General features: G+C 43.9%; 1 protein-coding gene across 2 annotated transcripts in view; it reads left to right on the forward strand.

Annotated features, from left to right (window-relative positions):
• Positions 1 to 16,486, forward strand: part of ELOVL5 (ELOVL fatty acid elongase 5) — a 41,003-nt gene extending 24,517 nt beyond the window's left edge. For both annotated transcript variants that reach the window (XM_074581617.1, XM_074581618.1), the window contains exons 3-8: positions 915 to 1,102; positions 8,428 to 8,505; positions 9,147 to 9,318; positions 10,835 to 10,959; positions 12,928 to 13,062; positions 14,544 to 16,486. In XM_074581617.1, the coding sequence (XP_074437718.1) occupies positions 915 to 1,102; positions 8,428 to 8,505; positions 9,147 to 9,318; positions 10,835 to 10,959; positions 12,928 to 13,062; positions 14,544 to 14,675 (830 nt within the window). In that variant the 3' untranslated portion in view covers positions 14,676 to 16,486. The remainder of the gene's footprint in view (positions 1 to 914; positions 1,103 to 8,427; positions 8,506 to 9,146; positions 9,319 to 10,834; positions 10,960 to 12,927; positions 13,063 to 14,543) is intronic.
• The last annotated feature ends 9,272 nt before the right edge of the window (positions 16,487 to 25,758 follow it).

Genomic DNA, 25,758 nt, shown 5'->3' on the forward strand with positions numbered 1-25,758 from the left:
CATATGGTCTGTATTTGACGTGTCTCAAAAATAATGAAGCATATAGGTGGCAAATCCAAACAATTCCCCAGCTTTCTTAACTGCTTCCCAACCTACGTTTTAAGGCCTCATTTCTTACACTCAGGATCCACATATGGCTCCTTTGAAATTAAGTCAGGGCTGTGAAAGCCAGCAATAGTCCAGGTGAAGTACCGTGCTGTTGCTGGGGATGGACAACACAGTTGTGGTTCAGAAGGATCGTGCACTTGTCCCAAGTGTTCCCCTGAAATCCTCTCATTCGGGGTGGTTTATGTGTTTTTTGACGTGTTGCGAACCGGACTGGTTAGTCAGACTGACCTGACCACGCTGTGTCTCATTGCCCATACGAGGACTCCAAAATTCAATCCTTTTGAGTAGCACATATGTAAGCCTAATTGGGTGACTATTGATTAGGAAATAATTACCAGGATCATCCACCGATAAGCACAGTGGTATCTGCTTCGCTCTTAGCTTTGCTGTCTGCATGAGGAGATAAGGTGTGTACTATCCGGAAAGGTTGGTTTGAGACAATAAGGGGGAGAGGGTCGTCAAAGATTTTCTTTATAATTTAAGCTCATATGTGGTATTCAAGATAGATGATGATTCTGAATGGTAGTAAGTATTAAAAAAATATGGCCATAATGATTTAAGAATATTTTTGCCTTAAGAAGAGAATTATTTCTGCTCTCTTTAACGACTGTATAACTAAAACCTTGGGTTTTGCAAAGGTTGTTTGTAATTAGCAGTGTGGCCTTTAATAGAAGGGCTTGCTGTTCTTCCTTCGTCTTTCTCCGGTATTCTGGCACTAGAAGCATTTTGGGTACAGCTTTTTCTGGATGCATTGAACTCTTCCCCTTACAAAAATCTAAGTGTTTGTATGTTTTTGTTTGTTTCAGATCCCAGAGTAAAAGGATGGCTTCTTCTGGAGAACTATACACCTACCTTTATCTTCTCAGTCTTGTACTTGCTAATCGTATGGCTAGGACCAAAGTACATGCAGAACAAGCAGCCGTTCTCGTGCAGGGGTATTCTAGTGGTCTACAACCTTGGACTTACGCTGCTTTCTCTCTATATGTTCTATGAGGTAGGAGAAGAGGGGTTGGGTTGGGGTTATTTTGCAGTATCTCTTTTAATCATATTGGCTTATGTTGAAAATGGTCTCTGAGGAGAGTCCCTCCCAGACCTGGGGAAACATCTGCAGAAATGCTGCAGCCGTTTCTTCAATGTCGCTTCTCAGGGGAGAAAACCATAGTTGTCATGTTACCTCTAAGGATGGTACGAGCGAAACCTTGCCTTAAACGCCTGTGCTGACCTTGGTTAGGGATGCTTCAAACGCTCTTCCCTTGATCAGGGCAAGGGAAGACCTGATCTTTCAGCGTGAACCTTGTTACTCCTCCGGTGACTCCGCCTTGCCTAGAAGTCACGCTCAATGTGATTCTGCTGGTGGATTGTACAAAGATTGTACGGCTTGATTTTGGAGTGCCAAACATGTTTTATTTAAATGTGTTTAATCATGCACTCACTCTTCACATCTGTTTCTGTAAGCTTGCAATAGCTTCTCTTATGTCCTCTTGCTGAAACAATTGAATCAACGCTGCTGTGATTCATCTGTTTCTTGGAAGTTAAGATCTGATCATACAAATATATTTCAAACTGTATTGGACTTTTCTGTGGACTTATTTTCTTTCCTAACAAAACAAAGATTTAGGCAGTACAAAGTTTTCCGCTTCCCAGAGAGTACTTTAGCTGCTTTTACTCAGAATTCTATGGTTTTTTTCTGAAAGTTAAAATGAAGGACTGCGGAAGTGTAAATAAGAATGTGGTCAGAAAATGATGAAGTGCGTGGCTTTAATGTACAGAATAGTCTGGCTTACTTTTAAAAAGTGTTTCTCCTTTCAGTAAAGAGAGATTTAATTTTCAACTTGTGATTACAAGCTAGAGCTACAACTATTAATCTCTTTTCTTTTCTTTTTTTTTTTTTGGCATTTGCTTAGAAGTCTATGCAAGCCATAAATTTCCTTTAATTTTGTAGTTAATTCTATAGTGTTTTACAAGGTGAGTGTTTAGATAGGAAGTGATTTAAATTTAAAGTTATTTCTCTTGTGTAGTGAATTGTCCAGTCAAAAATGAGTTGGTTTATTAAGAACTTCGACGCTTAATTTTCTGGGGGGAGCAGTTTTGGTTTCAGTACATACTTGGAACAACGTGTATTCTTGATGTGCTTACATTTCTAACCTCCCTGTCAGGATGTTATAATCCAGAAAAATTTGTGTGTTGATCTGTTTAATTTATCTAAAAGTAGTGTTGCTGTGGACTTCATGTGCAACATCTGCATTATTTTATGCAGAAATTATTTATAATTATATAATAATCTATTGTTTTAACCTGCAGTTATGTTACTGAGGGTTTACAAGTGCAGACTTTTCTTCAGTTGTACTATGTGTGGAATAAAACTCTCAGGATAGCAGTCTTTTTTCCTTGAATACTTGGAATAATATTCATAGTTTCCAAAAGAAAATTATGGGAACATTCTGCCATGTTACAAAACCTGCTGATATATTTAAACAACAGAAAAGATCTGAACTGTTGGTCTTATAAATGTCTTTTTCTTGCTAAAAATGAAGTGGTTACCAAGAAAGGACTATTTACTGTATCCTGAAGAAGTCCTCATACTTGTAACCAGCTGAATAACTTCTATGTTGTGAAGGAATGAGACAACTAAAATACAGTGAATATTAGGGCTCCTCCTTCCTATATAGTGAAACACTTTACGTCAAAGTGAATATTGCTGTTAATGTTGAGTTACCTGTGTGGAAGTGTTCATTGGTACTGCTGTAAATATACCTTCTCTTTATAAATGGGAATACACGAAGCTACAGCGTTATGAAGACTCTTAAACTCACGATAGCTGCGACGCAATGTGTTTGACAGCACTTACAAGCTAGACGTGAGGGCAAGCGATGCTGCAGCAACAACACTGCAAAAATCCCATAAAATGCTCCAAAAATCCCATAAAAAATGCAGCAAAAATCCCATAAAAATGCTGCCAGGCAGAGAGCTGGGCTGACATGACGCCGTGCTGCTCCATGTTTGCAGGGAGAGAGAGACGAAGGGACGGGGGGAAAAATCAGCTTCCTGCACCTCCAGGTACGTCCTCCTCTAGCTGTAGTGCTAAAAAGCAGGCTCGGATCCATGTCAGCTGTGGAAATTTGGCTTTGAAGGATTAGCCATACATCAGTAGCACTTCATAGTACACGTACTCGCTTTTCAGATAAAATGCTGCACAGCAGCCTTCAAAAAAGAGATGTAACTCCCTGTTTTCGTCCTTGTTGTCACTTTGGGTTTCAGCTGGATTGAACTTTTTCTCAGTCCTAGTTTGAGGAAAGTCATAAAACATCGTCACTTACAAGCTTGTTTAGTAACTGTCTAAAAATAAGCTGCTTTAATAGCTTGTGTACAATACACCTGAAACCCTGCTTTGGAGTTTTTCCCGTGTAATAGCTGTGGTGGTTCAGGTCATGATTCATAGCACCACAGCTCAGTTTAAATAGTACTTAAATGACCAAAACAAGATGTTTAAGTGAGGCATCCTCCCAGCTAGGATGAGAAAGGTGACCTGCTTGGTTTTCTGACCTTTACATCTGAATGTTTGTATGCAATAACACGGGGAAAAAAATTTTGCATTGTAGGATTTGTATAATTCTAATTATTGTGTACTTGCACCATTTGGTCTACTGATGTAATACATAATTGACTTTAAAATTGCTAGATATCTTACACCTCTTATTTGGAATTCCTAAGATAGTAGTTTCTCTGTGTACTTACTGTAAATTATTTATTGGGGCATTTAATGACTGCACTGGGTTCTGGTACTTGCAGAAGAGAGTAGCGGACTGTGCTTGTCACAAACAATATAAAAGGCAAGGCAGACCTAGGGGAGCGGGAGAGGTTTCTCCAGGCTGACCTGTCACTCCCATACTTCAGGAAGAGAGGATGCTCATTAGGGGCAAACAGCAAGGCTTTGCTCCTGTTTATCCCTGGAAGTGTTCAAGGCCAGGCTGGATGGGGCTTTGAGCAGCCTGGTCTAGTGGGAGGTGTCCCTGCCCAGGGCAGGGGGGGTTGGAACTAGGTGATCTTTAAGGTCCTTGCCAACCTAAACCATTCTGTGATCCTCTATAAATCTACAGTGTTTGGACTTTGAGGGGAAATAGCACTCCTGTCTTGGGCAGGGGCAGCAAGGGGTGGCTTCTCCCTGCTTCTCGGGCTTGGTGCTACTGCTCGGTGCTGGCATCACGAGTCAAGTTGTCATGCGACGCTGTGATGGGGCCCGTGCCACTCTGCTCCGGTCTCAGCTGGGTAATTTGGCAAAGCAGGGAGAGCACCAGGTACCCAGCTATACGGCACGCAGACCTATTTTATTTTGGGGGTGTTTGTTAGCAAAACTAGCCAAGCGATCTGGACCACGCAGACTTATATTTGAGAAAACCAGTCAGTGATGAAGGCTCACTTTTAAGTGATCTCTTTACTGTCTTTTTTCTTCATCTGAAAAATTCATTCCCTACTGAATTGGCCTTAGGGAAGTCTCAGATATTCCAGATAAGGGAGGTGGTGTGTATGCTGCAGGAGAAGCATCCCAAGAGCCATGCCTTGTTTGGGGAAGGAGGGGACTCGGTGGGGAGGTGCCACGGCGGGTGGCAGCTCGCTGACAGGCTGCTCTGTCCTCTCCCCTTGCTTTCTCTACAGGCCCGAAGCCCTTATCGCTCTCCTGAGGTGACTGCATTCATGTAAAGATAAAATTTCGTATCTCTGCAGGCATTTGCTTACTTTGATCAGACAAGTGAACCTCTGCTTCTTTTCACTCTGATCTGTCTCTGTTTCGAAGTGCGTAAACCCCTCGCTCCTTGACAGCTGCATCCCTTATCTGCCCCTCTCCAGCAAGTCTCAGACTTCGGTTTTATCAATGAGAAACCCAAATCCTCCCCGTAAACACCTCTCCTACAGCCCAGTCAGACTGGTGTTAGCGTGCTGGTTTATTTTGGTAGCAGAGTTTATAAAAGAAGCGCATGCTACGGCATTTCAAAGAATTACAAAATGAAAGTGACATAAGAAAAGAAAGTTTGAGTGCAGGGGATGGAAGTTAAGAGTTGCTTGACGCAAAGGCAACTTTGAGCCGCAGGGTTTTCCCCGGAGCTGAAGGACTTAACATTGACTTTGAGTACCATTTTAATTGGCTTACGAAGGAGCTGTCTCTCTTTGTGTCATTTAAAAATTGCGTACTCTGGTGAAAATGATTATAGTCAGCCTTTTGGAGACAGGCTCATTTCTTGAGAGAAGATTAGCCATTAGCCAGCCTGGGCTCCTGCCAACCTGAAGATGAAGGACTTTCCAGGGGCGGCGGGCAGGGAGAGGTTGTCCCAAGGCTGGGGTGGCTGAGTACCCACCAGCCCATCGCTGGGAGGATGAGGAGCACCAGGCGAGTCGAGACCTGCCGTAATGAGGGGTTAGAAACTCTGGCCATCCTGGAAGCGGACCACAACAGGCATGAGCATTGACTTAAATGCGCGAGATGGCAATTCATGACACCTCCGTTTATTGCTTTCTAGGTGGCATGTCGGCAGCTCCCCGCTGCTGTGCGCCCGGCCCCTGCAGAACAGAGCCTTTGGGAACCACTCGTGGTCAGCTCTCAGAGTGGCCCAGGGGTTTTGTTTTCTGAAGCCTTCCAGCACATGCTGAAAGTATTGTGTGTGTAAGAAATAGCGGTGTCGGGCAAAGGAGCAGCTGGCTAACTTGGGAAAAGGATTACCTGTGCGTGTTGTGTGTTGCACCAAGCGAGGTTTGTGGGCAGCAGCAGCAGTTCGTGGGCAGCGACAGCAGCTTTTCACCATTTGGTTCCTCCTGGAAAGGGAGGCTTTTTTCTTTTTGTTTATTTTTTTATTTTTATGCATTTTTTATTTTTGTAACTACACTAACTATTTATGCAATAAAATATGTTAACACTTCCTACAAGTGTTGCTTTGCTTTTTTTAAACCCCTGTGGCTGTGCGAGTATTACAGCTCCTAGCATATTATTATGTGCTCTTCAAGAAAGAAGGGAGTACTCGGGTTTAGCTGAAGCTCCCTATAGCCACACGGATGCCTTTGCCCTTCAGAGAGGTGGGACCCATCCAGACACCTTTGGTTGTGTTACGCTTTAGGTAGTGAACCTGTATCTCTTGCAGGGAAGGCTCTTTGGGGGGTTTCGTTACGCCAGCCTTTACTTGGGAGAAGTTTATGGACCACAGCCTTAGTGATGGATGCTATTTGGATTAATCACAATATAAACATTGTGATTATCCCTCAAATTCCTAATGCTTCCTTGAACTTTGAGAACTGCCTGAAAACATCTGTAAGCTCTTAACGACAAAACGATGGCAGCACAATGTGGTCTTCTGTCTGAGGGACTGGCGAGCGCTCGCCAAGCCGTGCAGGCTTTCCCTCCGTGCCCTGAGGGCGGTTTGATTTATCTCTAATACACAAGATAATTCCAGGTCTATATGTTGTGATATAACTACATGTCTTCCCCCCCCCAAAATAGTAGCAATAATTCTATCTCAGAAGGTCAAAAATAATGACCTAGGCTGACTAGGTGTTTTAAAAGCTAATTTAGGAGGAAAATGAGGCATGAAAGAAATAACATTAGGAAAAGGTAGATCATTTAAGTGATAATCTTCGTTGCACCTTTTAGAACTAGCTTCCTGTTCACAGTTCTGAGCAGCATTTAATCGTACCAGTTATTGTAGTCTTTTAATCAAGCAATCATTTAAAATGACTTATGGTCCAAAGAGCTTTCCACCATGGCTTTGCAAAGCTTTTTTTTTTTTCATCCTGCACAAGCGTAGATAAGGCCAAAACCGGACAACTTTTACTGTATCCAGTTCTGGGCTCCCCAGTTCAAGAAGGACAGGGAACTGCTGGAGAGGGTGCAGCAGAGGGCTACCAAGATGATTAGGGGACTGGAACACCTCTCTTATGAAGAAAGACTGAGGGATTTGAGTCTCTTCAGTCTGGAAAAAAGACGGCTGAGGGGGGACCTTATCAACACTTATAAATACTTAAAGGGTAGGTGCCAGGAGGATGGGGCCAGGCTCTTTTCAGTGGTGCCTGGGGACAGGACAAGAGGTAATGGGCACAAACTTGAGCATAGGAAGTTCCACCTAAACATGAGGAGGAACTTCTTTCCTTTGAGGGTGGCAGAGCCCTTGCACAGGCTGCCCAGAGAGGTGGTGGAGTCTCCAACTCTGGAGACATTCCAAACCCGCCTGGACACATTCCTGTGCAACCTGCTGTAGGTGACCCTGCTCTGGCAGGGGGGTTGGACTAGATGATCTCCAGAGGTCCCTTCCAACCCTATGATTCTATGAACTTTCTTGTGCACGGTATCTGTTTCTGCCTTTAAAATGTTTTTTTGGGGTACCTAACAATTCTTTGTTTCACTTGGGAATTGTCTAAATTTGTTACTCCTCTCCTCATGCTATTCCCAAGAGGAAAAACATCTTTATAAACAACATGCAGTGATCCCTCCTGTGGGGATATTGAAGAGGGCCTTGCTCCTGTCCTTGCACCCGCTCCCTCCTCCCATCCCACCCTCAACCTGCCCCTCCATCTCCCACCCGTGAAAGGGTGGGATGTGGACATCCAGCTTGCCTCTTGCTTCTCCACAGGTTTCAGCCAGCCCCCCCCCATCATCCTCTCGTGACTAATAGCTGGTTGTTACTCTTAAGGGTAATTCCGTCGTGTTGGAGGTGTTATTTGTTATGCCAGGAAGTCAGGCAGGCAACAGCATATCCTGCAGAGGAAGTCACTTGTACTGGGAAGGATGTAATGTACTCAGGAGGAGTGAATTATTTAAAAAGGTCTTGAAAAAATCACAATGTGGTAAAACATCAGTTGCTAGCTGTTAAGGATAACAAAGCTGAAGATTTGCTCTGTTACATGGTTGAAAAAATTGTAGTCATATCTCTGTGTATAAAATTTCTTGAAAAATATAATTCTTTCTTTCCAAAAATAATCAGAAGAAAAATATATTTATTTTACTTTGGTCGTTCACTTTCTCCAGCCAAGACGGAAAGACATTTCTTAAGAACCTGTCTGCAATATGACTGTGCAAAATGCACAGGCTGTGTGGGATAAGTGGGGATAAGGTGCTCCCTCCTGTTTTTATCCTGATACACCCCAATTGGAAGAATTTGTTAGTTCTCCCTCCGCTATGATTCAATCCCTGCTTGGAGCTTGAATTGAACCTCATGCCAGATTCGGGTGCCCGTGAATCCCTGGAGACCAGCTGTCTCAGCAGAGCCGTCGCCGAGGTTGGCATGTGCCACAGGGTGCTGCTGTCTCCCCAAATGACACCTTGTTCTTTGATCTTCTCAGCTGGTGACGGGAGTATGGGAAGGAGGATACAATTTCTTCTGTCAGGATACGCACAGTGGAGGAGAAGCTGATATGAAGGTAACGTAATCAAGACTTAACGGCTAATAATGTTTCAAGTTGTCTGCGTGTATGTAAGAGGAGAGCAGAATGGTATTGATTATGTGGATTTTGTTCAAAACTATATGTTTTTTTCCTCCTTTTACAATACAACAGACAAGGCATTGTCAAACATAATAGTTAATCTACGATATATTCGTGGTTGGTATTATGGTGAGTGATTATCTGTAAATTTTCAAGTGTTCCCATGTCAAAAAACAAGGACTTGGTCTTCAGTGTCCAACCAGTGTGTGTGGTGACTCCCCTTCTCTTTCTGAGGCGTGGTGATGATTTCTTCTGGTCACTGTTCAGACATCTCTTTTCCAGAGAGCACTGCAGGACCAGCTCTGGTCAGATATTTTCTTGTTTCTCCCAGGACACCCCAGGTGCACAGCAAGAGCCTCATAAAACAGTCTTTGTCATCCTGTTTTCAGCTGTAGCTGTGGGTTCGTGCCTTGATCTCCTACGGAGACACCTGAGGCTGAAGCATTAGAGAAGATCTCAGCAGTGTCTTCAACCCAAGTAGTGCAGGACAGAATCTGGATTTTAATTACGTAGCTAGCAAAAGGGTTGAAAGCCCCCACAACGTGCAATGCTTCTGAAACTTGTTTCCTCCTTTCTAGATCATACGTGTCCTCTGGTGGTACTATTTCTCCAAACTCATTGAGTTCATGGATACCTTCTTTTTCATTTTGCGGAAAAATAATCATCAGATCACTGTTCTGCACGTCTACCACCATGCAACGATGCTGAACATTTGGTGGTTTGTTATGAACTGGGTGCCTTGTGGTCACTGTAAGTACTGGGTTACGGTGGGGAACGCTTGCGACAAGGGCCTTGTTTTGGTTTTCTTTTGGTTAAACCAAACGTCTCTGGTACCTTCGGCGGCAGGATTTGTTGTGTCCCACAGTAAGCTGAACTGCAACTATTGCAGATAGTTGTGGGTATTAGGCTGCCTGCAGAGCCTCTAGAAAAGGCATGCTGATGTAGTTTGCAGAATTTGCCTGGCAGTGTGACATTTATCAGCTTCACTAGTCCAGGTCTGAGGAACCTTGTTTTCTCATTTTTGTGGTGGTTGCAGGCCCTCTAACGAAACAATACTCTTTTCCAAGTCAGGACCAGAAGCTTGCTTCAGCTGCAAGAGGGCTAACAGTGACTCTTGTCCTTGTATCTGTCAAGTTCACTTGAGATGTTACTTTCTTAATCTAATCTTATTATACCAGTAGCTATAACAAATTATTTCAATTAAAATCTTGTCCCCTGAGCACTGATGAACTTGACAGAATACATCTTAAGTGAAAGATTTCTGCATCTCTCTTGTCTAAATCCTGCTAACCTCTGGCTGTCTTGCTTTGATGCTTTAATTTCACTGCTGTTAGCCGGCATCTAATTTCCCAACTGCATTAGCGTGGCTTAGCTGTGGTTCAGATGTCCACCTTATAGATACTGGCTTTGTGGAACACTCATCCAAGAGAAACCTTCTCAGATCCAGTGGATGTGAACCACTGGCAGCGCAGACCGAGAGGCTGGGTTGCTCAGGAGTCTGCCTTCTGAGCCAAACAACATAGAAACTCATGTATTTGTTTCGTGTTGTCAGCACAACAGTGAGTAATGCTGAACTTCTAAAAAGTGTGCATCTGGAACCACATTCTCCTCCGGGGAAGTCAATCCCTGTTTATACAGCAGTCAAAAGTGCAGATACTTGGACTCCAGCTTGTGTTTGTGTGGTCTTGAAAATACTTTTGTGCTATTTCTAGTAATGTGTTTTTTCTTCTTCCTTTCCAAGCTTTATGTTCTGCTTGGTCATCACAGTACTATGCAGTTTGGTGTTAAGCTAAAAGTTTCTTTAGTGACTAAAGGTGCTGTAAACAAGGACAAATAAAACAGCTAACTTGCAGTTTCTGAAGATATCTGTTGCTTTTGGTTATAAATGACAAAATAGGCTCCTGCCTGGAAGGAATTGAAATAAGCTTAAAATTAGATGGGTGAAGCTATCGACTGCTGGGCATGTTTATGTGCCTCCTTTCTATCAGCTCCCTCAGTTCCCTTGAGAAGCCGGAATGTAGATGTGAAAAAGAATAAATCGAGGAAACAAAACCAGAATGCTGGTATAAACTGCACAGCAGCTCAGCCACTCTGTTGGGTGAGCAGGAAAAAAATCAGGGGGTAGGGGTAAAATCTTCTGCCTTTCTTCTAAGAAAAATCATATTTTAAATAGTAACATTTTGAACTTGTTGTTTTTGTAGATTCCATGAAACGGCATGTTCCTGGTAATGCAGTGTATTTTCTTCTTCCTTTGCCCTTTTTTTAGCTTACTTTGGTGCCACACTGAACAGCTTTATCCACGTCCTCATGTACTCCTACTATGGACTGTCTGCTGTTCCAGCGATGCGTCCTTATCTGTGGTGGAAGAAGTACATCACTCAGGGGCAGCTGGTGAGTGATCAGCTCTTCAGCGCTTCAGCAGGCTCTTCTGTTAGCGATGGGGTCCTCTTGTCTTTACTGAGTTAGAAAATTTTGGTGGGGGTAAAAGAAGGGAGAGTGAAGGCTAGTGCCTAAATCACCTTAGAAATCCAGCTCCCGCGCCTCCGTTTGCTCTGTTTTCGGGGCGATGGGGAGCTGGGGGCTGATGGTGTACACGGATCGGTGCTGAGATCAGTGGGAACTCTCTCTACCTCCCCGTGTTTTGTGGCCAGATGTATTTGGGAGTCGCAGCACTGGGTCTTCTTGGACTCACTAGTCAGGGAGCAGGGAGAAGCTTGTCTCCCAAGCCTGCTTGAGCTAACGCATTCTTCTCTGTACTCGGTTGCTCAGGCCGATGTTCAGATGACAGACCAGAAACCAAGTGCAACCCAGTCCACAGCTAACAAGGCCCTTCATTCTAGTCCTGCAGGACAATGGCTTTTCTGTCTCACTTTTGCATGCAGTTGCAAATGGTTTATTAAAAACTGTTCAATATTTCTGGTCTCCTTCTGCACTTTAAATGGGCATATTTTTTTTCTCTTGTAATTCTGTGTTGGACTCCTTGCATCCCATTTGTATTGTTTCCTGTGTGTACAGCGATGAAGCCAGAACGCCGTGTACTGGAGGTGAAAAGAGCAACAAAATTAAGCAATGTGGCACATGCTGTAGTGATACTGCACGAGAACCAGGTTTTAATCTGACCTAGTGAAAGATGTCCCTGCTTACTGCAGGGGGGTTGGACTAGGTGACCTTTAAAGGTCCCTTCCAACCCAGCACATTCTATGATTCTATGATTTAATGTGTATAACATGTCAGGGTGCCACAAGGAAATGTGCACGGATTTTCTGCCTTCCCCAGTTTGTAGGTGGGGAAACTGAAGCCTAGAGATAGACTTTTTTGTTACCTTCCCCCCACCCCCCTTAGCACTCCTTCAGAGCTGTGGATATATTTAATAACATTTGCTGGTGATGATTAATAACATTTGCTGCCAGCAATTCAGACTGTTGATTCTCAAAATCTCTTATTTTTTTAGCACTCTTCCTTCCTGAAGGAAGGCTAAGTATTGTAGCAGTGGGGATCATTGGGGTTTTTTGGGGGGGAGGTTACTTTGTGGTTTGGGTGGTTTTTTTTTCCTTCCAGATTTAGGCTCTGTTCTTCGTCCCGGTTGTTTGAGTGCTACGGGGTGCAAGTGTCTCGGTGTTTCGGCTGCTCCCCTGGTTATTGTCACAGCTGCTTTTCCCATCCCTGCCTGCTCTGCACGCATAGCTGTTAGGGCAGCAAAATAGCAGAGCAGAACACAACAGTCTTTCCCTTTTTAAATAAACATTCCCTAATCTGGTAGCCTTCATGTAAGGATGAATTTTGCCTAAGGCCCTCTGCAGCACTTAAGCCCAAACTCTGTTTTTTCCAGAAGAAGTAATTGAAGATAATTAAGCCCCGGTCCTCCTCCCTGTCTCCCCGGCTTCCCTGCAGCCTTTACCCCAAAAAAACCTTACACTGGAGCCAAATGTCAGGCAGTCCCCATCTGGGAGAGGATCACAGGATCTGCGTGTAGACCCAGTGGCCCCAAATCTTTTGCAGTGAGATACAGATCTACTCTGTTGGGATGGTAGAGCCAAACCCCAATGAGCTCTCACTGGGGAGAAGGTGGTCTTTGTTCCTTACTGTATTTACGAATCAAGCCTACATAAGTTACTCTAGCACGCTAAAATGGAACAATACTAATCAAATAAAAACACCTAAACAACAGAATGCCAGAACCCGAATGAATGCATGCTAACTCCGGTTTATGCTGTTAGTAAGACAGAGAAGATAAACTTGTCAAATGCATAGGGTATTTTTGACTTGTTTTGGAAATAACTACTGAGATTTTGGTCAATAATGGCTTTTTTCCCTCCTTGCATTAATGTGCTCCATTTGTCTCTTTCTTTCTCTCCCCAGACTCAGTTTGTCCTGACAATCTTCCAGACCAGCTGTGGTGTTGTTTGGCCATGTGCATTTCCTCAGGGGTGGCTGTATTTCCAGATTTCTTATATGATTTCTTTGATTATCCTCTTCACAAATTTCTATATTCAGGTAAAAGTAATATTCATCGACTCTTTGTAGCCTTCTGCTGGCTGTACCTCATTGGAAAGCTGTTTACAGAAAGATATGCTTGAAATATCCTTTTGCTGTCTTCCAGTAACGTGCGTACGTTCTTAAAGTACTATACTTGCTGGTCTGCCCTCCAATTTCGAATCTTCTGATGCTTTGTGTCCGTAATTCAGAACGATTAGTAATTTCAGTAAGCAGGGTGGCACAAGAAGGCGTATCACTAATGCAGTTTTAACTGCAGATAAGGGAGAGGAAGAGCTTTATGTAAGAAACAGCTTTCCAGCCTGAAATAAACCATCGGCCTGTGAAGCTGTGAAGCACCCGAAGGAATTGTTCGTTATTGCTTTTTAAGGGGAAATGCTTGTTCTATATCCAGGGAAACTTCCCAAACTCACAACATACAGAAATCTGGTGTTGGCTCACCTTTGCAGGCATTTGTTTGTATTTCCGAATGGAAAATCAGCGTTTTGAGTTGTGTTTCTACAAAATTGATGTCATGCCTGAACAGATCCAGGCTTGGTATGTGTTGTTCTGAGCAGTTCATAATCAGGATGTATGTGAAGATGGACCCATCTCCAGAAAATCAAACCAACACAGCCTACTGCCCCCAAACATGCAAACTCCATTATATATTTTAAATGTTTCTTGAAAAACTTGATCATTTTGGGTCTGGCAAGAGTGGTTCATGGAGGGCAACATAGCAGGCTTCCCTGTCTGATCTTCCGGTACTTCTTAAAATCAGTCCCGTGGTTCATGTCGCTTGCTGGATATGAACATGCTAATTAAACATGATAGTATATTCCAAAGATTACTTCACTTTCTTCATCAATTTGACTCATATTTTAGCTTTTAAATGTTTAACTTTCTTTCACACATGCATATTTTGGGAAACATACCCTTGTCAGGCAACCGAGCCCTTTTGACAAAGACTAATGTGTATATTTTTTCACTGTCTGATTTTTTTTGGTGTCGCGAGCCTCCCTGATCCTCTTAGTTTTCATTTCCCTCGTTGGCCAGTGCAAATTCATCTCACATTTGTCTCTGACCTTCCCTCACTGTTCTTGGTTACCCACTTCTTCTTTTGGTTTTGTTCGAGGCAGTCACCTGCAGCGCATCAAACCTGCTTCCTCACTTGTCATTTTGAGTATATTCTTCTGCTGTAGTCTGCTCAAAAAATCACTTCCCGTGTTTCTAATTGACTGTTAACGTAACACTACCGATGCTACCGGCACACTACCAAGTCTTTGTCTTTGCCCGTGAACTAATTCTCTTGCTGTGGTGAATGAAAGGCATATTATATCCTCATACGCAAAAAAACGGTGGAGCTTGTTAGACTCTGCCACCAGCACGAGGTCTTTAAAAGTGATGGATGCAAATTTACTTTTGAGTTTCTCAAGTTACTGTGCGGAAGCGGTTATTTGTATCTAGTTAAGCAAAACCGTGTGTCTTCCCTTATATTCTAGACTTACAACAAGAAGGCATCCTCGAGGAGGAAAGAGTATCAGAACGGCTCCACGGCCACTGCGAACGGGTACACAAACAGCTTTTCTTCCCTTGAGAACAATGTGAAACAAAGGAAACAAAGGAAGGATTGAAGACCAAACTGAAAAACCGTTTTGATAACCCCAACAACAAAATCATCTGATTGTAAGCACAATAAGAGTTGTGCACTAATACTCTAACAGCTACTGTAACTATTCCTGCCTAGAATAGTGTGACTTATGTAGGACTTAACCAATGCAAACACCCTAGAAACTGTATACAGAACATAAAAGTAGGTTAAAGTTTAAAAATAATTCTGGGCTGTCACTGACCCCGCTATAGACTGTGGAAGGGAGTATTATCGTAGTATCCGACACTGCTGTTGCCTTACTAGCCAATATATGATAGGTGCTGAATTATGATTCACAATTTGAAAACACTGTAATCTAAACCTCCATTTTTTTTACTGTAGTTCATGCATGTGATTGTAGAGGAAATTTGTACGATGCTGGTTTCAGTAGATAAACACACATGCCTTAAATTAAAAAGCAGGGCCCAAAGCTTATTACTGGTTTAAAAATTAGGGTATGATTCAACTTTTCAGTTGGCTGACTTTTTATTAAAAAGTCATTTAAAAGAATCCATTGATTATTTTACTGTTCTGTATGTGATACACGATGTTAGGTATCTCTTACGCGATGCAGTGAAATTGGAAATGGCGCATTTAGTTTTGTATATTTGGCTTTAACTGACTAAACGGTCACGAACCAGATGGAAAAGTTATTTTACCTTTTTAATAGATCTTATTTTTTTATTTGAAGTATGTCACTAATGTAAAATTAATTGGCGCTTACACAGTCCAGTAAGACTTAAGTATTGTCTTTAAGGTTTAGAGTATATACAGGGTGGACCCATCTTTTCTTTTCTCTTTTTTTTTTTCTTTTTTTTTTTCTTATTTCTGAGAATTCTTAAATGCTAAGTGAAGAGTGGTTTTTAATATGGAAACTGGCAGAATTTCAAGTGTTATTACCATAGCCATATCCACATTTTAGGACCTACTGTTCAAGTCTGTGACATGTCCGAAAATGTATTTAAAAATGAAGACAGAAAGATGCTTTTCTGATGGAATTGTCTGTATTTAGGTTGGTATCTGTACTGTTCTTCATGTACCATATGTTCATTTTTAAAATGTGCCTAACACAAACGTGGTTTTTTTTTTTTCCCAAACAAGCAAAATTAAACAGTCTAAGTCATACCTAATGTTTTTTAAATGTTAATGATATGTGCTGGAAATGTCTGTTTCTGTAACGCGAGTTGTGTGTATCACTGGTAATGTTTTGGCTTGTTACCTGAGGATTTGGTTTGAGTGCTTGTTAAAGTTACTCCTTCTTGTAAAATCTTGCCTTGCACATACGAGGAGTCGGTTGCCAAGCCAGTATCTGTTGCTGGTATTCTGGTATCTGCCGTGGTGGAGTTTGGCTTATGAATATTTTATTCATTAAGCTCTGAAAAATCGAATTGTGCAAGACATTCTGCTGGTCATTGCTCAAGTTGAACTATTTGGGTTTTTGATATTTATATAAATGCCAGTTTTAACATGTTTGTTTTCTTTTTTTTTTTAATTAAATCTTTTTAAAAATTTTTGCACATCTCTTAGGGAATTAATAAGTTCTCCTACTAGCCTTGTGGGTTTTCATTCCGTGTTTTGAAGGAGACGGTGTCTGTTATGTTTACATTATCAAAGCCTGTGCGTGTGTCTTCATTTCTAGGTACTGGTTTGCAGAGTCTTTACATAGCTCAGTACAGCAGCTATAAAGTTCAAAATAGGCTGTCAAAATGTGCTAGAAATAAACCCTTGGCTCATCTGAATATACCTACATTGTTAATGTTTGACATAGTTTAATCATTAAAACACTTTTGATGATCTCTGCCTGAATTCTGGTGGGTTTGTACAGGTTTAATGCGTTGTCCCATCCTGCGTCGGGCCAAGGAGGAGCCGTCGTGGTGGAAGGGCAGCTGCAGGTAGTCAGAGAGGTTTCGCCTACCAGGGATTTGGTAACAAATTCCTTACAGAAACCTTTGGCTGTTCCCTTGCCTGGCTGTAGAAATGCTTGTTTGTGTGATGGATTAAGCCTCGCACTGGGATTACTGACTCACTGAAGGCAGAGCAGCCCCAATGGCTCCGAGACGATGAGTGCCAGGAGCAAAACTTCACGTGGCCGAGAGGGACTTTCTGCCTCAGATATCCTGTCTATAAAATGGGAGTAATACCTCTCTCCAGAATGGAAGCATTTTTGCAATTTCCTTATAGCTCCCCTTGCCCTTCAGTGATCATTTCTGAGCCCTCTCTGATTTGTGTGTTTAATCAGCGTGTTGCAACAAGCCCAGATCACCTGGTGATGGACTTAGTTAAAACAGAACCACTTGCGTAGCTGTCTGTCTTCACACTTGCAGGCTCTTAAAGCGAGAAACGTAGTCCAGGGAAACGGGTTTTGCACTTTTTGTGAAAGGCTCAGAGGTTTCGTGCTATGCTGGTCTCCGGGAGGGAGCTCCAAACGCCTGAGATGGTGGCTGAGACAGTTTCGTCTCCCGCACTTGCAAATTCAGCTTTGAAATTAAGTGTTTTTCTAAGCGGTGCCCAGTAAGGTGCAGTTCTTCAGACAATAAGACAAATCTACAGGGACTACCTGGAAGGCAGAAGCCACAGCACCAACCTGGCCTTCCCTAGTGAGCCAGTGGAGACTGGTCTGCTGTGCTCCACACCTAGCCTTCAAGGTCAGGGGCACATGGTGACAAAATGTGATGGCTTTATCATCGTTTGCCACCATGTAGACGCAGTGGCTGTCTAAAACTGGCAGGAGATGTCATTTTGGGAAGATGTGTAGCATGTAGGATAGGCAAGCAAGGAGAGGTGGGGGTGTGGCCCTGTATGTTAAGGAGTGTTATGAATGCTTTGAACTAAATGATGGTGATAACGAGACTGAATGTTTATGGGTAAGAATCAGGGGCAGGGCTAACAAGGCGGATATCGTAGTAGGAGTCTGTTATAGACCGCCCAACCAGGATGAGGAGGCAGATGAAATATTCTATAAACGGCTGGGAGAAGTCTCAAGATCGCGAGCTCTTGTCCTCGTGGGGGACTTCAATTTGCCGGACATCTGCTGGGAATACAATACAGCAGGGAGGGAACAGTCTAGAAGGTTCCTGGAATGTACTGGGGATAACTTCCTGACACAGCTGGTGAGAGAGCCAACTAGGGAAGGTGCCCTGCTGGATCTGTTGTTTGTGAACAGGGAAGGTCTTGTGGGGGATGTGAAGGTTGGAGGCTGTCTCGGGAACAGTGACCATGAAATGATAGAGTTTTCGATTCTACAAGAAGCAAGGAGAGGGGTCAGCAGAACTGCTACCTTGGACTTCCGGAGGGCGGACTTTGGGCTTTTCAGGAGCCTGGTTGACAAAGTCCCCTGGGAGGCACTCCTCCAGGGCAAAGGAGCCCAGGAAGCCTGGATGTCTTTCAAGAAGGAAGTCTTAAAGGCGCAGGAGCAGGCTGTCCCCATGTGCCGGAAGACAAGCCGTCGGGGAAAAAGACCGGCCTGGCTAAACAGGGAGCTAGTGTTGCAACTTAGGGAAAAAAAGAGGATTTATGGCCTTTGGAAGGAAGGGCAGGCCACTCAAGAGGACTACAAAGAGGTAGTGAAGCTATGTAGGGAAAAAATCAGGAGGGCCAAAGCCCAGCTAGAGCTAAACCTGGCTTCTGTTGTCAAGGACAACAAAAAAAGTTTCTATAAATATATTAGCAATAAAAAGAGGACTAAGGATAATCTCTGTCCTCTAGTAGATGGGGCCGGTAACATAGTGACCAAGGATGAGGAAAAGGCTGAGGTACTTAATGAAGTCTTTGCCTCAGTCTTCAGCAGTAGGACCAGCTGTTCCCTGAGTACCCAGCCCCCTGAGCTAGAAGACAGGGATGGGGAGCAGAACGAAGCCCCTGTAATCCAAAGGGAAACGGTGAGGGACCTGCATCAGCACCTGGAGGTGCACAAATCTATGGGGCCGGATGGGATCCACCCAAGGGTGTTGAAAGATCTGGCAGAAGCGCTCACCAGGCCACTTTGCATCATTTATGAGCAGTCCTGGACAACCGGGGAGGTCCCAGCTGACTGGAGGTTAGCAAATGTGACACCCATCCACAAGAAGGGCCGGAAGGAGGATCTGGGGAACTACAGGCCAGTCAGTCTGACCTCGGTGCCTGGGAAGGTCATGGAACAGATCCTCCTCAGTGCCATTACACGGCACATGCAGAACAGGGTGATCAGGCCCAGTCAGCATGGGTTTGCGAAGGGCAGGTCATGCCTATCAAACCTAATATCCTTCTATGATAAGGACATGCTCATGGCCTGGACAGGTGTACTCTTCGCTGGGTAAAAAACTGGCTGGATGGCTGTGCCCAGAGAGTGGTGGTAAATGGAGTTAAATCCAGTTGGTGTCCGGTCACAAGTGGTGTCCCCCAGGGCTCGGTGCTGGGGCCGGTTCTCTTTAATATCTTTATCAATGATCTGGATGAAGGGATCGAATGCACCCTCAGTAAGTTCACAGATGACACTAAACTGGGCGGACGTGTTGATCTGCTTGAGGGTAGGTTGGCTCTTGCAGAGGGATCTGGACAGGCTGGACCGATGGGCTGAGACCAATGGTATGATGTTCAACAAGGCCAAGTGCCGGGTCCTGCACTTGGGTCACAACAACCCCATGCAGCGCTACAGGATTGGGGCGGAGTGGCTCAAAAGCAGCCCAGCAGAAAAGGACCTGGGGGTGTTGGTGGACAGCCGGCTGAATATGAGCCAGCAGTGTGCCCAGGTGGCCAAGAAGGCCAACAGCATCCTATCCTGTATCAGGAATAGTGTGGTGAGCCAGACTAGGGAAGTGATCATCCCCTGTACTCGGCACTGGTGAGGCCCCACCTCGAGTACTGCGTTCAGTTTTGGGCCCCTCGCTACAAGAGGGACATTGAGGTGTTGGAGCGTGTCCAGAGAAGGGCTACAAAGCTGGTGAGGGGCCTGGAGGACAAACCTTATGAGGAACGACTGAGGGAGCTGGGGTTGTTTAGCCTGGAGAAGAGGAGGCTGAGGGGAGACCTTATCACCCTCTACGACTACCTGAAAGGAGGTTGTAGAGAGATGGGGGCTGACCTCTTCTCCCTGGTGACAAGTGATAGGACAAGAGGAAATGGGTTCAAGTTACGTCAGGGGAGGTTTAGATTGGATATTAGGAAACATTTTTTCACTGAAAGGGTTATTAAACATTGGAATAGGCTGCCCAGGGAGGTGGTGGATTCACCATCCCTGGAGGTGTTTAAAAAAAGGGTAGATGGGGCCCTTAGGGACATGGTTTAGAAGTGGTTTTTGTCAGGGTAGGTTAAAGGTTGGACTCGATGATCTTAAAGGTCCCTTCCAACCTCAGCAATTCTATGATTCTATGATTCTATCAGTAGTGTTCACACCTGCAGGTAGGAGATTGTGGCTCCTGGATGCTCTCCTACAGTCTCGGCAGCAACTGAGAAGTATCTGAGAGCTGTCGGGGTTAGATCAGACATCATTCTACCACAAGTGACAACCAGACCAATGGACTGAGACAGGAGCCTTGGCTCTGCCTACCTGCTCAGCTTCCAACGCGTTACCGACCTGGGGCAAGTAGCAACCTTTGGGTTGCCTCAATTCCCCGATCACCTGCAGTTTTCCTAATAGATATAACTGTGGCTGGTGCTTGGGATTATGAAAGAGTCCTCTGAAAGGGGAGTCCTCTGCCAACGGGATGGAGAGGTTTCATGTAAAGTTGGCTGAGGAGAATGGAACATTTCAGTACCTGTTTGCAAAGAGCGGGTGGCCGAGCTCCGGACTGTTGGGTTAAGATGTCACTCAGCTCATGAGCTGATCAAATCCCTTCCCATGGATTGATGGAGAGGGAAGTGAATACTTTCATTAAACTATGAATGGGATAGGTGAGCTCTAATACCCAGAACGTAGCCTTTCCTGCGGTCATCCTGGTGTGAAGAGCCCGAGTGCTGTGTCATGGATGCACAAGCCACCCCTGGGGCTGGGGTCACTCAGGCACTGGGATTCCTGAGGTGGCAGAAGGTAGTGGAAAAGCACAGAACAATTCTGGAAACCCTGGAATTCTTTGTGGTGGATTGTGTATTTTACTTAATGCAAGACAGATATTTAGTAAGTGCTGGAGCTTCTGATAGGACTTCTGCCACCAAAGAAACCCCCAAAGCCCCAAACCTGATGGAGAGCTGTTCTGGGGGTTGCTTCTACCTTTGATATTTGGTAGCTCCCTTGAGGCATAAGTTGATAGAAACATGCGTGTGTGATGTATGAGACTGGAATATTTGTGCGTGTGATGTATGAGACTGGAATATTTGTTCTAAAAAGGTATGCCTTATTCAAAAAAGAGATGTAAAAGTAAGCTAGATGCTGAAGAAAAGTATAAATACAATCAGAGGCCAAATTGACAGTGTGGGTTCTGCTGGGAATCCCCTGGAAGCAGTGCAGGGAGTGACTAAAATATGGCTAATCTCACGTTAGAGCAACGCTGCTGAGAGTCGCGTTGGTCCAGAAGGTTAACTTGCGTTGCCACTGCCATCCTCTTGCCAAGAATTACCGAACCAACAAAGGTGATTAGTTGTAATCATCAGGATGTTGCAAGAACTGGTTTAAAAAGCAAACTTGAATTAAATTTTCAACTTTTGATCCATTTGGTCCAAATAGAGGCATATACAAAATAAGATCCAGATGTTTCTCCATTTCAGTAGAGCAAATCTGGATGAGCAGGGGAAGCTAGAGTTCCCAGGGGCTCCCCTGACATGGCAGTAGCAGAGGTAGCAGAGGCATTATATTTGAAGTCAAGGGTGCTAAAATCATCTCAAACAGAAGGGGGAAATGAAAAACAAAGGTCCATTAAAAAAAAAAAAGGAAAGTAAGTGTGTTTTGTTTTAAGTCAGTCAATCTGGGATGTGGAGAAGGTGGAAAGTTGTGTTTCAAGGATATATAATGTAGATACTGTATTTTCTATAGGAAGAATGTAAAAAGTGGTATCTGGTAACCTGATAGTCTGATTTCAGTATGATGAAAGGTTTCAGAATAAATGGGAAGAATCGTTAAGTACAAGGCAGTAAACAGAAAATGGGAGAAAATGTAACAGCTTTTCTGGAAGTGATCCCACCTCGCTTACCCATATTGTTGTTTCATAAAAAAATACTGTGTAGACAAACGAAATACATCTTCCGTCCATCTGGAATAGGTACTTCTTTAATCTCAGAAAGGATTATCTGAACTGGAGGGTGTGGTGACCAGCAACAGGATCTATGGAGAAGCAAGGGTCAAACTGATGGGAAGATGGCTTGTCTCAGTGCTTTCAGCTTGAACAGAGCCCATTAATAATGTTTTAGTAATGACCTTGGTATAAAAAGTAGGAATATGTGCAGTGATGTTTGCAGATGACAATATTAGGAAGCACTGTCTGTGCCAAGGAAGATTACATATCCTACAGCAACAGCCAGACGACCTTGATGGTTGGAGTAAGAGAGACAGGATTAGTGTAAATCGCCCTTGGGGACCAGTAACAGAATTTCAGCTGTTTCCATGGAAGTTTTAGTTGGAAATGACTGAAGAGGAGAGAAGGAGAGATATCTGAGAATCATCTGTTCAACAACTTAGAGCTGCTACAATATAAAAAGAGGGGAAAAAAAAATCTTATTTGCTAATCGGTCTGTTTTTAGTAGAAAGAGGAACCTGCTAGAGCGGGAGGGTGAGGCTGAGGCTCTGGTGGGACTCCCTTTTGATGAATACATGTTTGTTTCCCCCCACTGTGGTCACCTGCTCTCAAGAAAACTGATTATAAAAGATCAGCCGTGCAGAAGAGTTACTGGGATGGTCAGAGAAATGGAGAAGTCTTGCAAAATCGGAGTGCAGCACGACCAAGGTTGAGAAGGAATGTAATCGCAGCCTACACAGACATCATGACAGTAGACAGCATGAAGGAAAATGAGCTATTTTAATTGTGTTGACACAAAACAGATGTGTATAAGCTAGCCAAGAGTAAACAGGCTACAAATCGGAAGAGTGCCTTTGTTAGTGGAATACAGCTCTGGAGCAGTTTTCCCACAAGAGCAGTGTGGCGGTCTGGGGGATTGCTTGAAGACGGGGCACTGGCCACTACTAAAGCTTGTAGGACATGGGGATCGGGCTTCTTGGTGTCCCACTCTGTGTTCTGGAAAAACGCAGCTGTTGGTTCCTCTGTGAAGGTATATTTAAGAAAGGGCAAAACACTGACCAGCAGAGAGAGGAGTGAGAACAAAAGTGTGAGAAACAACCCTGCAGACACCAAGGTGAGCGAAGAAGGAGGGGAGATGGTGCTCCAGGCGCCGGAGCAGATTCCCCTGCAGCCTGTGGAGAGGACCACACCAGAGCAGATGTCCGCACTGCAGCCTACGGAGGACCACATGGTGGAGCATGTGGACACGCCCCGAAGGAACTGCAGCTTGTGGAGACCCCACACTGGAGCAAATTTATCCTGAGGGACTGCAGCCCACAGGAGGGATCCACACTGGAGCATGCAGAGGAAGGAACGGCAGAGAGGAGCTGTTATGGACTGACCACAACCCTCCCCACACCACTTGGAGCAGGGAGGAGGTAGAGGGGTCAGGAATGAAGGAGTTAATTGAGTCTTGGAAGAAGAGGGTTAAGGGGAAGGTGGTTTAGTTTTTGTGTTTGTTTCTCATCATTCAACTCTATTTTAATTGGTAGAAAATTATTTTTCCCAAAATCTTTTTGGGAATGTTTTGTCCGTGATGATTATTGGTGACTGAGCTCCCTGTCTTTATCTCAACACACAAGATTTTCGTCTTATTTCGCCCCCCCAGTCCTGTTGAGGAGGGGGAGAGAGTGGCTAGGTGGGCGTCTAGCAGCTGGCCAAGGTCATCCCACCCCACCTGGGCACTTTTTCTTCTCACAAATCCAACATTTTGGGCAGAAAGCAGCTTCTCCTCAATTGTAAGGAAGATCTATCAAAGGCCACGAGATACCATGGCAGCAGAAAGCATAGCCTAAAGGGAATCGGCCATAGTGGTACAGCTGGAGCTCCTGTAGTCTGGGAGAACATGCTTCCTGGAGTGAAGCAATTGCTTTTATTTTAACCTTGTTTCTTCCAAGTCTAATTCATGTTACAGCAACACCTTTCCCAGGAATCTGGCCCATAATTCTTAGAAAGTTTTTTAAGGCAGTGGAGGAACCTCCTGTTTGTTGAAGGAGGGTAATACCACAGCGGCACCGTGTGTGGATGAAGCCTGTGGTCTGCAGAAAGATCCTAAATTTCCTCATGAGAGGAATTGCCTCAAACTTTTCAGAGGCAGCTGGAGCCCTGGCTTTTCAAACAGGAATGGTCCAGCTGTGTGATCGCCAGAAATGGAAAATCGTTCTGGTTGCATTTCATTCGGGAACAGGTAAAAATCTACAAGGGAACTGAATCTGTTGACATAAAAATGCAATCCTATATGAGTTGTCTCCACCTGTGCATTTGCTGCTCCTGACCTGGCGTAATGGGTAATGCACAACCCCTGTGGCACAACTGCACTTAGGCTTCTCTAAGTGGATATTCATAGCGTTCCCTCTAGGATTAGCAGCACCAGAGGTAATGCTATGTGATGATAAATTACCTGGTAAAAGTACTTCAAGTGAAACCAAGTGAAATTTCTTCCACGGATTCCAAAGCAAGGTATCGTGGTATTTGTGTGGTTGATTAGACATATGGTGTCTCATCCCATTTAGCCAGCGGGCGGCATGTTCTGTCTGCCACTAGAAGCCAAATGTTTACTAACTGCTACTAATTCAATTTTACCAGCTGTTGTAGGAAATCAGAATCTCAGCTCACATAGCAGAAATAGGAGCTTTTCCAAAAGAAAAAAAAAAAATCTGTAGCCCATGCGGTTACCTAAGTACCTTGCTTCCTTTAAAATCAATAGGATTTTGGTGCTTCAGGGCCTTTCTAGGTCTAAGTTCCTGACACGTTTCTGTACCTTTAGAAAGGATTGCCTCTCTGAAAGGTCTTCTGTTAATTTATCAATTTGCTTTGCTCAGGGTTGGGAGAGAGAGTGAGAGCAGCTCTTGGTGTGCTGAGCTACTGGGGACTTGAGACATCTTTGCTGCAAATGCACTTTTGCTCAGTAGAATAGTGATGAGTTTGCCGAAAAGACCAGGAAATACCTCCCATGCATACAGATGGCATAACTATTATTGGCTAACTATTATCAGCTTTGTTTCCTTTTTAAATTGTTTGTACAGATTTTTGCAAATCATCATGAAAAAGACCCTTCTGTCCTCAGGAGTTTAAATAAAGAGCTAAGAAGTCGTCTTTACATCTGACTGGTTTCCACGCTCAGTAAATGGGAAGAATTCCTGCCCGTCCCCGCTGTTATAAAGCTGTACAAGTCGATTTTGAAATGAGTGGGAGCTCCTGAAACCAGACCAGGCCATTGGATGGTAAATGCTCTGCATGGTTTGTCAACGCTTTTTTAATATGCAGTGTTTACCTAAAGGTCCTTTGCAACACAGGAAGATCAGACTAATTAACAACTAACTCTTGTTTGGTCAAAAAGGAGCGAGACACAAGGTTTTCTGAAATCCTCAAAAGTGTGGGGCCAACTACCTGTGGCTCCAGCTGGCCATGGCACTTAATAAAAATGATAGTCAATGTGAGATTTTACTTTATAAAGTAGAAGTAAAAAATCCAAACCCAACCAAACAACCCTTTCCCCAAACCTCTCCCAAGCAAAAGCCATCCATCCTTCCTTGCCAAAACAATGCCAAAAAACCCCAAACAATCAAAACCAAAAAAACCCCAAACCAAAACATAACTATGTTAAATTTTGCCTTCTGGCTTCAAAAGTGTAGAGAGCAGCTCTAAGCAGCATCTGTAGAGGTGTTTTGTCTCTTACACAGACGATTTTAAGGAGGTTGAAGAATGACGTGGCTGAGCACTGGGATTTCAAACCAAGTTCCTCCAAAAGTCAGGTCTGGTTAAACCCAGGACCAATGTCAGCTTTGCTGGTGTCACGTGCATGTAGTGATTACCTTCACTCATAAGAGAGTAGTGGTGAAATATTTATTAATATAAAACAGTGATTTAACAAAGTTGGTAGTG

This window comes from Larus michahellis, chromosome 3 (assembly GCF_964199755.1).
Source record: "Larus michahellis chromosome 3, bLarMic1.1, whole genome shotgun sequence".
NCBI lineage: Eukaryota > Metazoa > Chordata > Aves > Charadriiformes > Laridae > Larus > Larus michahellis.